Here is a 15,559-nt window from a genome sequence, read left to right on the forward strand (position 1 = left end):
TAAATTAATTATTCCTCTTGCGCACACAAATTGTAATCTGGCGATATTTAGCTAAATGTCAATTATCTTACAATTATTAAAATAAAAAAAAACAGTTATGTTTTCAGTGATGTTTAAATCTTAGACTTCTCGCCCTTTACACACACATCGCCCGAATCTGACCGCAATGGGATCGCTCCAGAGGCTTGCTGTTGATATACACTCAGGCGAACACAACTTTTATTTGTTAGCGTTTGTTCGTTAAACCTGCAGTTTTATGTAAAATGTAGACTATTTGAACTAAGACGCCCCATCCTTTTGTTTCGATTTCCTTTAGGGGGGTTCAAGCCTTTATTCGGGGAGTCTGCTTTCCCCAGATCCACCTCAATTCGTACTGTGCAATTTTCTTAATCTACTCATTCATATAAACAATTCGAGTGTCACATGAAGGCGGGGCTCCCTGTAACTCAATAGTGACGTGATGAGGCTTGTCTTGGTTAAACCTACCAATGAAACAGGCCTTCTTGACTCCACCGGGGCTACGCGCAGCGAAAGGGTGCCGGATCATTGCAACGCAAAGCGGCACTCCGCCGCAGGTGAGGCGGGGATGCAGCATCGCTACTCGGGAGCCGTCCATCAGCACCACCACCATCAACAACAACCCACGGAGCATAGGGGTGGCCCTGGTCAGACCGCGCACCCCTTGCCAAAACAGAGCCAAGAGAACCTTCCCAGCCCTTTCAGTCAGGAAACACCGGTCAAAAGCCAAGGGATCAACCCAAGTCTCGCAGACCGTTCCAAACCCCCCCTAAGTCGGCAGCAGAGTGTTGGAGGGGCTGCCAAAACTGCGAATTGCCAACAAGATCATTGTTCGTGCAGCTGCGTATTGCAAGAGCATCAACAGCTGTTGCAGCAGCAGCAGCAGCATCACAATCCTCCACCTTCCCTCCAGCTACAGGTTCAGCAGCAGCGCCTGCTTAGGAGCAGCCTGCCCAACTGCTGCGTGAGGGGATCCGGGGAGCTGAGAAGCCAGCAGTCAGCTTTGCTGCAGCAGCACCGTGACAACGACAGCTTGAGATCAGGCGAGCAGCGGAATCTAGCTCATCACGGCCGTGCGTGGACGCCTGATAGATGCCAGGGAGCCAGGAACTCCGTTTCGCCGCGGAGTAAAAGCAGCCCGCTGTCATCTGACAGTCGCCTGTGGTTCGAGGAGAATAAACACAGACACGAAGGCTATAAGGTAAGCCTGCATACACCGATTAGTGCGTGCGCATGAAATACGCATCGTTTATACATGCACTCTGAAGTTTATGCTTAACAGGTGGCCAGTTTTATCAATGCACCCGATTACGCAGGCAGCGCAATACTGGGAGGTCATGCTTGAAATCGCTTGCAATTTTTCACACCAAATCTCGGCCCTGTAGATGCATAGGGCTGCTTTGTAGTTGCTATTGGTATTCGTGTTAACCTCGAAAGCATGGAAAGAAAGAACAGGCGGGGGTGTTTGCAACAGGCTGTCCATGATTCCCATGATGGCGTTTAATAGTAAGTAAGCATTATGAAGCATTCATTCATTCATTCCTACACCTGCATCATTCGTATGTAGCCTAACCCTGAATATTTCTACTTCATTATGTGTGTAACAGCTAAGCATTATTCTATCTATCTATCTATCTATCTATCTATCTATCTATCTATCTATCTATCTATCTATCTATCTATCTATCTATCTATTTGTCTTTCTGTCTGTCTTTCTGTCTGTCAGAGCGTTTGTCGCCTGAAAGGACCAGGGGGCAGAAAAGCAAGACAGAAAGGCAAATCAGTGTCATTCATTCCTTGTGGGAGAGTCGACCCTGTTTCTGCCTCGCTGTTCCATTTTTCTGCCTGTGCAAGCCAAGGGAAAGCCCCCCTGAGTGGCACTAACATGTACTTCAGGCCTGTATTATTCATGACGGGTTAGACATCACTGCCAGAACGGAGAGACATTATCAGTTTAGTTCACAATGCACAGCAGATGGAGGTAAAACCCATCAGTGATCTCTTCCCATGAAATCTCCCATAAGTCTTTTCCCGTTGTTTGCGTCAGTGCCTGTTTCTTTCTCTGGTTGACTGGTTATTGTGTTTGACTGCATTGTGCTTGTTCTAAAAAAAAGTGATTGTTTTACCTGTGTCGTTTGATTAATTTGTTATTGAATTCATTGTTTGATGCAGAGCATTGGTAGGAAGTAAAATAACCCTGGGAGCATAAGCTGTTTGTAGACAAATTAGCTGTTTTTAGACAAATCTGTCTTTTAGGAAAACCACATTAATGCAGAATTCCTTCCACAGGGGGTTATAATTATGCAAATATTTACGCAGAGTTTACAGTTAGGCTTCTTCTTGATCGTGCATGAGAGGGAGTGAAAGCACTGGGATATGCCGTGGATGTTGTGGGAATGACTGGTTCAGTACGAGCGAGCAGGCAGAGGGGAGAATCTCTGGGTGTTGTTGCTCTGCAGCTGTTGTTCTGCTGCTTAATCAAGGGTAATTTGTGGAGAGTATAATTGGCTGAGCTCTCTTGTCTCTGTGTGTATTCGAACAGAAACAGGCCGAAGGCTCTGCAATACCTGTATGGTATGTGTCTTTGTATTTACTGGAAGTCAGACTATGTCAAACCCTATTGCTGGGATAGTATCGATTATTAAAGGAATAGTTCACACAAAAAAGAAAAATGGCTGAAAATGTACTCACCCTCAGGCCATCCAAGATGTAGATGAGTTTGTTTCTTCATCAGAATATGTAGTTGGAAAAATTTAGCTTTTTATCACTGGCTCACCAGTGGATCCTCTGGAGTGAATGGGTGCCGTCAGAAAGAGTTCAAACAGCTGATAAAAACATCCAGATAATCCACTCTAATGTTGTCGATCAATTAACGTCTTCTGAAGCAAAAATCTGTGTTTATACTTATAAAATAATTAAGATGTTTTAAACTTCAGACCAATGCTCCTGGCTGAAATACGAGTCCATTATTCATAATAACGCTTCCTCCAGTGAAAAAGTCATTTAGCCTGAATCAAGAGAGAAATATGCATGGATCAAGCAGAGTTTACAAGCAGAAGCATTTCTTAACAGATATGTCAGTGGATTTTGATACGTGAGGTCAATAGGGGATGGACTTTTTCACCAGAGAAATAGTTATGGATTGTGGACTTTTGCCCAGAAACTGTGGATTAAAGTTAAAATGCCATAATGATAGATTCATTTGTTACAAACTCACAGCTTTTCATTTCATGAAATGTTAACTGATGGACAGGAGTTGTGTGGACTACTTGTGGATTATTTGGATGTTTTTTATCAGCAGTTTAGACTCTCATTCTGACTGTACCCATCACTGCAGAGAATCTTTTGTTAAGCAAGTGTTGTGATACTAAAAAATCTAACTCATTATCGTCTTTGCTGGCCTAAGGCTGGGAGTGAGTACATTTTCAGAAAATTAAAATTTTTTGAGTGGTGAACTATTCCTTTAATAAAAGGATATTTTCTGAAACTAACATACTTGGGTCTTTATACATTATATACATTTAGGTACTAAGTGTTAGGTACTAAGTAATATTAATAAATGAACAAAAATGTAGGGGTTTGGGTTAGGAATAGGATTGGTTGTAATTATGCAGAATTTACTGTTATCACTAAAGTAAGTACATAACGTGTAACAAGGACACTAAAATAAAGTGTTATCAAAAACTTTGATTTGGAAATGGTGTTTTTGATTCTGCAGCTTTTGTTCTTGTTGTCTTTTAGCCCATGAGAGCCCCTGCAGTTATTTGTGTGATTGCGCACTAAATTTAACTTTGAAAACAATGAAAATTATGTTATGAAGTCAATTGCTAGAGGATGTAAATGTCTTTTTAACCTATGATTCAGGAAACAGTTTTGCATGTGAAACATTGTAAAAATCTAACTTATTGGCTACTTTTCATGATGCTGGAGTTGGCTGGACACTCTTTTTTCAGTATTCCCGATTTCAGCTGCATTGTTAGGTTATAGCTAGTTTGCTTGTTACTAGACCAACTGCTTGCTGCCTACAAGTTACCTTTTTTTATGCTTTTTTTTTTTTTTTAATCATCCAAAAAAACCATGCAAAAAAAACAAACATTAGAAATGTAATAGGCGAGATTTGAGTCAGCATTCATGTCTGTGTATTACTGTTGTGGGATGAGTTGTTTTGGAATGGAGGAATGATGATATGTGTGAGCAATAATAATAGTGAAATTGGCTTTTTTTATTATTACATCTCAGGAATGTTGCTTCTAAAGTGTTTGGGACTAGGTGTTCGTGTGATTTTTATTTTCTATTCTTTTCAAATACTGGTACATACAGTCCCAAGCATTAATATTGGCACCCTTGGTAAATATGAGCAAAGGTGGCTGTGAAAATAAATCTGCATCGTTAATCTTTTTGATCTTTCATTAAAAAAAATCACAAAATTCTTACTTCTCATTGAAGTAAAGCAATGGAAAGTGGAGGGAAAATCTTATTATGAAATAAATGTTTTTCTCTAGTTTATGTTGGCCACTATTGCTGGCACCCAATTATTGCAACATCATTTTCCCAAGATAATAGCTCTGAGTTTTCTCATATAATGCCTGATGAGTTTGGAGAACATCTGACAAGAGATCATAGAACATTCCTTGATACAGTATCAGAATCACTTCAAATTCACAGCTCCTTATTTTCAGTTCACCCCACTCATTTCCTATAGGGTTCAGATCAGAGAACTGAGACGGCCATGGCAGAAACTCCAGTGACACATTTTTGTGGTGATTTTGATGTGGATCATTGGTCTGATAGAAGATCTAACCATGGCCCATTTTAAGATTTCTAACAGAGGCAGGCAGGTTTAGATTTTTTTTATGAAAGTGACGTGACATTCAGCCAAGTATGGTGACCCATACTCAGAATTCGTGCTCTACATTTAACCCATCCAAAGTGTACACACACAGAGCAGTGAACACAAACACACACACACACACACACACACACTGTGAACACACACCCGGAGCAGTGGGCAGCCATTTATGCTGCGGCACCCGGGGAGCAGTTGGGGGTTCAGTGCCTTGCTCAAGGGCACCTAAGTCGTGGTATTGCCAGCCCGAGATTCAAACCCACAACCCTAGGGTTAGGAGTCAAACTCTCTAACCACTAGGCCACGACTCTTATCTGTTGGTATTTGATAGGATCCATGATCCCAATATCTGAACAAGATGGCCAGGACCTCCAGCAGAGGAATAGGCCCACAACATTAAAAATGTATTCTCTACACTGTATATTTATATATTAGTATATTTAGTATATTTATCTGTGGGCATGGGGTAACTTTGTGACCCTAGAAGCCAGTCCCGTTCAAAGTTCCAATCATGTCCGACAACTGATTATGCTGGAGTTTGGAGTGCTGTTTTTGGATGAGTGAAAATATTTTTTCTTGAAAGCTTCCCTAACAACATGTGGTGATGTAGGAGCTGTTGGCTTTCTGACCCCAAGACTCAATTAATCTCTGCGCTTCTCCAGCTGTAATCCTTGGAGAGTCTTTGGTCACTCAAACTGTCCTCCTCTCCATGCATTAGGACAATATAGACACACGTCTTCTTCAAGGCAGATTTGTAACATCTTTAGATGATTGGAACTTCCTAATTATTGCCCTGATAGTGGAAATGGGGATTTTCTTACAGCCACTTTCTGTTTTGTGAAGTTCAACAATCTTGTTCTGCACAACAGTATATTCTTTGGTTTTACTCTTTTTGATGGATGATTAAGGGAATTTGGCCTTTGTGTTCCTCATATTTATAATCCTATGGAAGAGGAAGTCATGGCTGGAGAATTTCATGCCCCTAGTCAGCTAAAAAAACATTGTAAATATGGATGGGAATATACTTCAGAGATATTTTACTCTCTGGGATGTCAATAATTGTGGCCAAAATGTATTGGAGAAAAACATTTATTTTATAATGTGAGTTTTCCCCCAATTTTAGTTGTTTGACGTCAGTGATAGGTTAGAATTCTGTGAATTTTTTTTTAATGAAAGATCAAAAACATAAACGATGCAGGTTTATTTCCACAGCCATCTTTGCTCATATTTACAAAGGGTGCAAATATTAGTGATTGGGACTGTATTTGAAATCTATGCCTAAATATTTTTTTTTTAGTACAGAGTGATTAATCACATGGCATTTACAGCTCCTTTGATTGGCTCAGAAATTTCTGTGGTTGAGCAAAGAGTGTAGATTTCTGATTGCAAATCCCTGATGGTAGTGCGTCAGCCAGGCAACTGGCATTGAAATGCTAACCAATAGCCTTCTCCAGTTATCATGGCTCGATTTACCTAAGAATAATAATGGCTGAAACAAATCACTTGCAAATGTTTTTCTTATTTAGTTTTTTTTTACATCGAACAGGCTCTGAGGTGCAATTTTTTGCAACACGAGATGAGGGAAGATGTCTGGATGTAAAGATCACATTTTAATAGTGGAAAGCAGTTAGAAAAGATATTGTCGAATAGCGGGATCTGTAATCAGGTCTCATGTCTGCTGCAGACATTTCATTACAAAAAGAGACCTGAGGAACATAGAGTCCGATGCTACATCTGAATGAATTCAATGTCAAAATAGATTTCCTAAATTGAATTTGTACAGACCAAAGCTTGCAGACAGGGGAACGAATGAGCAGGGGAGGGTGAAGTCTAAGGGCCCTTCAGCTTTGACACGCACCGAAGAGAATATTGGTTAATATGGAAAATTAGCAAAATATGAAATTATGAGGCTGAGACAATGAAAGCGCCATTGCAACTTGGTACATTCTTAGCCTGTTGCATCAAAATGGAGATGAGCAGATGTTGTTTTTGTGAGTGATATATGATAAATTTTGTAGATGAATCACAAATCAGCATAAAAATGTTCTACAACTGCGCTGCTGTGTATTTTAAATGACTCTTCAAGGTCATGCAAAGAATTTCTGTCTTTGGTTGTTACAGCAGCTGTGCTGTCATTTATGTTGGAAGTTACATTGTCATGGATCCCATTGGAAAGAAAAATCACAAATGAGATCTCTGTAATATCCAAATTGTTCCTCTTGACAGCAGTGTGATTAAACAGAGAGCAAATGGAGACTTTTGCTTAAAAAATGCGGTAATCAATGTGCCTCCTCTAGAGTTTCAGAATAGATCAATGTCACTAACTGTGTGGGAATTTGTCAAGATACTGAAGGTCTGCAATGAAAAGTAAGGGATTTCTCCATGTAGAGTATATTTGTAAAAAATTTGACTAGAACAGCGACACACACGCACACACACACACACACACACACACACACACACACATATATATATATATATATATATATATATATATATATATATGCAGTCATGTGAAAAAGTTAGGGCACCCTATTGAATTCCATGGTTTTCTGTATCAGGACATAATAATAAAAAAAAAGATAATAGAATCTTAAAATTGGAAAATAAAATCTCAGATGAACAACATCACATATCACACTGTCATTATTTATTTAACAAAAATGGAAATGCCATGTGTGACAAAGTTCTGTTGTAGATTTGCTGGTGTGCTTGGGATCATTGTTCTGTTGCATGACCCAATTTTGGCTCAACTTTAGCTGTCGTATGGATGGCCTCATGTTTGACTCTAAAATACTTTGGTATGCAGAAGAGTTAATGGTCGATTCAGTGACTGTAAGGTGCCCAGGTCCTATAGCTACAAAACAAGCCCAAAATCATCAGCCCTCCAGCAGCATGCATTACTTTTTGCTTCGAGGTGTTTGTGCTGATGTGCTCTTTAGGCTTTCACCAAACATGGCACTGTGCATTATGGCCAAACAACTCCACTTTGGTCTCGTCTGTTCAGTGGACTTTGTTCTAGAAGTCTTATGGTTTGTTCAGATGCAACTATGCAAACGTAAACCATGCTACCATGTTTCTTTTTGAGAGAAGAGGCGTTCTCCTGGCAAGCCTTCCGAACATGCCATACTTGTCCCATATTTGTCATCATATCATGAACTTTATTGTTTAACATGTTAACTGAAGCCTGTATAGTCTGGGGTGAAGTGTTTGGGTTGTTTGCCATTTTCTATGAGCGTTGCACAGTCTGATCTTGGGATGAATTTGCTGGGACTTCCACTCTTGGGAGGATTGGTGTCTGTCTTCCAGTTTCCAATAATCTTCCTCACTGTGGAATAACGGACTTTAAATTGTTTGGAAACAGCTGTATTACTCTTCCCAGATTGATAGCATTGATTGACAATTGCTTCTCTAAGATAATTGCTGATGTCTTTCCCCCTTGGCATTGTGTTAACACACACCTTAAGGCTCCAGACCAGCAAACTGCTAAAACTTCTGCTTTTTTTTTTTGTATGATGTAAATTCTGATGCAAAAAATCATGAAATTCAATAGGGTGTCCTCTAACTTTTTCACATGACTGTATTTACTTCAGTGATGCTCCTGGACAAATCCTCAGTGATTTTCCCTGGGGTCATTGGGTTTAGAGTCATTAAACAACAATCAGACTTGTTTCCAGGTAGCAAACCCCCTAAATATATATAAATATATACACACACACACACACACACACACACACACACATATATATATATATATATATGCATACACACACACACACACACACAATTTCTGAAGTATCATGTGATACTGAAGACTGGAATAATGCCTGCTGAAAATTTAACTTTACTATCACAGGTAAAAAAACAACAACAACAACATAGTAAAACAGATTAAGTATTCACATTATTTTGTAGGGAACAGATTTTAGTATATGGTACCTTCTAACATTTCCAGGAAGAAAGACTACTAACACCTTTGACTACTGGCTTTCTCTGGACATTGAAAGAAAAAAAAAAGAGCTAATTTGGCAACTGGCAGACCAAGTTGGCCTTGGAAAGAGTGAAAGTTTTGACAGGAGCTTTGCTATGTATTGCAATTGATCCCTGGAGCTCTTTCAACAGAGAGACAGTCGCTGCTTGTAGGAAATCAGTTCTGAACCTCTTGGTCTGTTTTATGATGTCTATAACTCCAGTGTATTTTAAAGTAGAATATACACACAAGTGGTACAAGGACAGTTGATATATTTCTCTCCAGCTGAAATAGCCTACAGTATTTTAGAGAAATCTGTTGAAGTTCTCCACATATACTCCAAAGTATGTTTGTTTTCCAGTAAAGGCCTGAGAGTCCACACCACAAATTATAAAATATAACAATGACGGCACAGAGAAACAATGGGCCCTATTTTAACGATCTGAAACGCAAGTGTCAAAGCGCGAAGCTCAAGTAACTTTGTGGGCGGGTCTCGGCGCTGTTGCTATTTTCCCGGCGGGATAAATGGCTCTTGCGCCCGGCGCAAATCTAAAATGGGTTGGTCTGAAGTAGCTTCATTATTCATAGGTGTGGTTTGGGCGTAACGTGAAATAAACCAATCAGAACTTCATCCAACATTCCCTTTAAAAGCAGGTGCGCAAGTTCCGTTATGGATTGCTATTATTATGGCGTATTTACCAGGCGCACGCCAGGAGCGGTTCACAGCCGAGGAGACTGATGTTCTTGTAAGAGCAGTGAAAGGCAGAGAAGTTGTGTTGTATGGGGATGGGAGAAACCCACCCAAAATAGCGTCGGTTAAACAGGCGTGGGAGGAAATAGCCACAATTAGTCAGATGTCCTTTTATACACATGTCTTGCCACTATTTGGCCAACAGGTCTGATCCTTAATTAGCCTATTAAAATTAGCCTGAATAATTTGTAAGCTAGATTTATGCCTATTTTTTCACATCTTCGTGGCACACCACAATGATTTCCGTCATCTCACGTGTTAATATTTTTTAGTGTAACAATTTTATGATTACATGAGCAAAGTGTATGCACGTTGTGCACGCTATACATTATGGTCAAGCATGCACCCTTAAAATAGCATAATGAACAACGCGCAACGCGCCACTGACTTTAGACTAGGTTTTTTCTGGTCAGTGGCGCAATTGTTTAATGGAACAGCAAAATAGCACCAGGGATTGTTTGCGCCGGAACACGGCTCCTTTTTTGCGCTGAACCGCCCAGGGAGCGCAAGTTCATTCACTAGTTTAGCGACGTGCTTCTGTGGAGGGAAAAACGCGCTTTGCGCGGGTGCAAAATAGGAATGACACATGCGTCGGTGTACAAAGTCAATTGCGCTGGGTGCAAGATAGGGCCCAATATCATTGGAATCACTTTCAAAACTATTTTTATTTTTTCCAGCAGATGAACGATAAAAATATAGACCGCTAATCCATCCTGCATTTAAAGAGCTTGAGCATTTAAAGAGGCAGTTGACATACCTGCAGCGTGCGGTTATTATACAGTAAACTGAATGTTATTGTGCATTGGTGTGGAACGCTGATATAGTTATTGTAATCGTGATCATGATTGTTTTTGGTGTAAATGAGATTAAAGTCTCTTTCTGTCCTTCATTTTTAATATTATATAATATTATTTTTTCTGCATAGTGTGCATTAGAGTATATTAAATTAGATATTCAGATTGTTCCTAAAAGGGTACAGATAGCACAATACTGTACTTGTGGGCAAGTTCCCACAGTCTACTTTGAAGAAAACAAACACAGAAAGTGAGACAGACAAAAAGCAGTACAGAATATATATTCTTTGTTGCCATGTCAGCAGAAAGCCATTTGAAAGACTCCATGAGAACTGTCGCCCACAAGGGGCCTTGATAGAAAAATTTACTCTTGGGTGTCTTAAATACTTTTTTTCTATTCCTGAATGGTATTATTTGTAACCTACGTTTAAGCGTCAGTGTCTAGTAGCAGTCTTGTAGCAGTATCTGCATAGATGTAGGCAGTACAGCATAGTGCAGTAACATGGATAAACAGAATATTTCGAGTAAAAACAGTGAAACTGTAAATTATGGTGGAGGTTCAAGCAGTGATTCTGGATTTAACGTGGTCTTTACAAAGGTTCAACTAAACCAGCAAAACCAGGTTTGTGATACGAATGGATTTCAGGTGGTGGCACAACTAGTTTTGAATAACTATGACTAATCAGCAGTGTATGTTGGATATGTGTGTGTATGTATTCAGTACTGTTTTCAAAGCAGCTGTCATTTCTAATCCAGTGGTGTCTCTCTAGTCAGATAGAATGTGGGTCTACGTTGTGGGTTGCCTATCAGAAAATGACATTACAGAAGTAGGTCTCTGCAAATGAGTTGGCATTGTGTCAGCCCAGCAGCAGTAGCTAGATAACAGAAATGGATCCTTATTGCCATGAAAATTAGAACAGTATAAATTCAGAATAAAAATTCAATTCTGAAATAATTTAATAGTGTGAGATTATTGTAAGCAAGTTTTTTTTTCTATCATCTTCTTAGGCATTATTGCAAGTATTTTGCTGTATTTACTGTTCTGTAATATAATTACAGTAGGTGAAATATTCGCTAAATTCCAAACATTGTGAAAAATTTCAGTGTTACAATTTATTTTTTATTTTTACAGATTAAAAAAATTATATTTTCATCATTTTCCCTGGGGTGCACTGATAATGTTAATGTTTTAAAAATGCTGAACCAAAACACCAAACAAATTTTATGGCAAATTTCAACCCTTAGAATTTAGGATCTATTTTTTGCTACTTTGCACGTGAGACTTAATACTTTCTCTTTGTCTGTTGGGAATAATAGTATCTGTCCTACTTCCTCCATTGTATTTTACTGGGACAACCAAGTTACTGAATACTAGTGATAAACTGGTATATTTGCTTATATTTGTCTCCCTACTTTTAGTTCCTCTATACAAACTAAACCATTTCTGTTGTATGATTTTTTTTTCCGTTTTGAGTAAATATTATGTAAAATAAGTTTTAATTTTAGAAAGTATGTCATTTTAGCAACTCATTTGTATTCTAAATACAGTAACATCATTACACATTCATGTGATATATACAAAGTTAAAAAAAGAAAAAAACAGCATTTATTTGAAAATGCAATCTTTTGTATCATTGTATCTTTTTATTAATTTTGCATCCTTGCTGAAAAACAGTATAAATTTCATCTCACTGATGATAGAATAGATTGGCCATTAGCTGTAGAAATTTTTTGCTTGTTGTTTTTACTTTAACATTTTATTATTTTTCATTTTCAAGTTTTTGTTTATTATAGTTCTGTGATATTTATCATTTAAATTAGCCCGCTCTTAAAGTAAATAATTGATTTCACATGACCAAAAGATTTCTCAGTAGTCACAGCACATAGACGACTCTCCTTCCACATGCATTATGAACACTGTAGATGCTGGCATATAATGTAGTTTTCTAAAGAAATGTCCATTAAATCAGCTTTGTTGCGGATTGGTAGTGCTTTCCCCATCACATCAGCTCCTGGACACAAAAGGCAATGATAAAATATATTTTCATTTCTGGCAGGTGAATGCGGATGCCAACAGGCTGAGCCATGCTGGATCGCGGCCTTCCCTGTCCCACGGCGGCCCACAGTATCCTCAGATAGCCATGAACAGCTGCAAGTACAATGGAGGCATAGTCAGACCACTCAGCAGTCTGGGGGCGTCCCGGAGGAACCTAGCAGAGCTGGACTCTGAGACACAGCCTTTGCAGACCCTACACTCTTCCGGCCTTGAGGTGGTGGTCTCCAAAGGGAACGGGGAAGACCCTAGTAAGCAGTCCACTGAGAACCTTGTGAGGCAAAGACCATGCAGCGCTCCGCATAAGAAGAACAAGGACATTGGCCATAAGCTCGGGCACCGGAGGGTGCTGTTCGAAAAACGCAAGCGCCTTAGCGACTACGCCCTGATTTTTGGAATGTTTGGGATTGTTGTCATGGTGACGGAGACCGAACTCTCCTGGGGAGTTTATACAAAGGTAAAATTCACCCCAGACACTGATATTTTGAAGTTTTGAAGTTTTGTCCATACAATAGATATCAGTTGGAAGCTATGAACGAAACTAGTTAGTTACCAAAATGTTAAAGTACAACATACAGGTTTGGAACGACATGTGGGTGAATAAGTGATGACAGAATTGACATTTTTGATGGGCTATCACAATTACAAATGTCTGAATGTCATAGATGGAAAAATATCTAACCAAGTGGCAAGTAACCATTTCCTAACAAACGATGCTAAAGCTATTTTTCAGTGGCCTTTAACCAACTGATTTCTAAGCTGGTTTGCCAGTCTAAGCTGGTTTATGATGGTCTTCCAGCACAGCCAGCAGAAAATCTACAAATAAAAGCTAACTCAAAGTATCAATATACTATAATCGTATATAAATAATGCTAAAACATCACTCTTTGAAGGTTTATAGAATTAGGATAGGAATAAGACATTCCTAGATTGAAATGTCCAGTACTTTTTGAGGCCGCTGCAAGTATACTAGCACACTTTTGTTTTGGGTATTGGTTGAAAACACATACTTGTAGTTAAGAAGTTCAACCTGCTTCACCAAGAAAACCCACTGTCTTGTAAAAAGGCTAGACCAGCACTCAACAACATAAACCAGCCTGAACTACCATCAAAATTCATGCTTGTGCAAACATAATATTGTGTTCCTGTGGCTCAGTGGTAGAGCATTGCATCAACAGTGCAAAAGGTTGTGGGTTTGATTCCCAGGGAACACGCATACTGGTAAAAAAAAAAAAAAAAAAAAAAAAATTATAGCCTGAATTCACTGTAAGTCGCTTCGGATAAAAGCGTCTGCTAAATGCATAAATGTGGATGTAAGATTGTCTTTTTCAACAGGGCGGTGATGCATCACAAAATTTCACATGCTAAGCTGTGCTAGATTTATACGTCTTCATGCTTAGTGCTTAGATTTTTTACTATGTAATTAAATGCCTCAGCATACTGAAGTATAGGAGTCATCTATTTATGACAGTTTAAAGACACTTAAGGATAAATTTATCATTGACATCAGCTACTTTGTGCATATACGTCCTTAATGGATAGAGTCATCAGAGAGCATCAATCAATGAAATATTCATAGCATGCTCTTGAAAATTACATTGTGTATTACAATTACATTCTTTTATCCCAAGGTACAAAAAGAACATGAATGAAAGAACAAGAGCTAAGATTAAGGGATAGAAACAGAAATTATGATTATATGTGAAGAAGAAAAAAAGTCGTTACTCAGGGCTCAGAAAATCACTAGCCTGACTATTGTGTTTTCCAGTCAGGCAACCAAAATATACCATCTGACGGGCTATCTTGAATAGTGAAATAAAATTCCTTCCTTGATTCACGTTGTTCATTCACTTGTAGGGGTGAAATGGATCGTAGTTGATCATTTGCAAATTTAAACATTCAAGCATTTTAAACCATTCAGTCGAATAAATAGGTGAAAGAACACAAGCTATGTTTCCCTTCTGAAAAAAAAAACATAGATTCAACCAGCTGGTTTAAGTACAACTCAGGGGTGATGTGGTCCTGTGGTAACTTCTTAGCAGCAATTTAGCAACATAAAATATGCTTAAAATTCAGTTTAAAAGTGGGACTGTGCGTAGTTTTGATTATAGAACAAGTGATATTAACCAAATACCTTATTTTACTCTTAAAACAAGTACTTTTATTCCAAAAATTCCTATTCAAATCCTATTCAAATGCTAATTGCTAAAAACTAAAATTCTTTATATAGGTAGCTTTCATGCATCACAAATAATAATAATAATAATAATAAGATTCCTACAAAGTTCAAACTCCACAAATTTCTGCTTCTTCTAGCACACATGAGAGACTAAAATGTAAGAGATTATAATTTTATTTTATGATTATTTTACTTTCTTTTATGTAAAGCACACTGAATTACCATTGTGTATGAAATGTGCTATATACTGTAAATAAACTTGTCTTGCCTACTGTACATTCACACAGCAGCCATCAAGAAATGGTGTTTATCTCTCTTTTTAATATATTTACTCTTGTGGATGACACGTTTATCCAAAGCAACACACAGTACAGTAATGGAATATTTTTTTATGTTTCCTTACTATGCATGTTCTCTGGGAATCAAATTCTCACAAGAAAGATTGAGCTGCAAATGGTTAAGATGCAAGAACATAAAAATGTAAACTAATGTAGTTGTTTTTTTGTTTGTTTGTTTTCAATGTCTCTGCAGGAATCCTCATATTCATTTGCACTGAAATGCCTTATTAGCCTCTCTACTGTAATTCTGCTCTGTCTGATCATTCTGTACCATGCACGAGAGATTCAGGTAAGTAGCTGAATTAACCTTGGAAGCAATAAACATGAGCAGAGATTGAGACTGGAGCCTAAAAGATTACAGAGGAAGCACTTATGCCAATTCCTAATGACTTATAGTAGCAACAGAATTAAAACTCGCCCTGGCTTTTGTAATTCCTGATATCTGCTTTCAATGTCTGTGCTTTTTTACCTATCCATTAAGAGGTCTTTATAGAAAAGACACTGATTTTGATTAATGATGGTATTACAAGTGGGGCTTATGGCTAATAGGATATATAATTTAATACAGGCCTGTCAATCAGTTGCTGTGTGAGCATTATTTAATGACTTG

The 15,559-nt window shown here is 38.4% G+C and overlaps 1 protein-coding gene across 1 annotated transcript in view; it reads left to right on the forward strand.

Moving 5' to 3' along the window:
* The first annotated feature begins 65 nt into the window (after positions 1–65).
* The window catches only part of LOC128018884 (small conductance calcium-activated potassium channel protein 2-like), a 30,713-nt gene continuing 15,219 nt past the window's right edge, over positions 66–15,559 (forward strand). Inside the window, exons 1-3 of the mRNA XM_052604732.1 lie at positions 66–1,219; positions 12,437–12,889; positions 15,143–15,238. Of these exons, the coding sequence (XP_052460692.1) occupies positions 461–1,219; positions 12,437–12,889; positions 15,143–15,238 (1,308 nt within the window). The 5' untranslated portion in view covers positions 66–460. The remainder of the gene's footprint in view (positions 1,220–12,436; positions 12,890–15,142; positions 15,239–15,559) is intronic.

Source organism: Carassius gibelio, chromosome A8, assembly GCF_023724105.1.
Source record: "Carassius gibelio isolate Cgi1373 ecotype wild population from Czech Republic chromosome A8, carGib1.2-hapl.c, whole genome shotgun sequence".
Taxonomy (NCBI): domain Eukaryota; kingdom Metazoa; phylum Chordata; class Actinopteri; order Cypriniformes; family Cyprinidae; genus Carassius; species Carassius gibelio.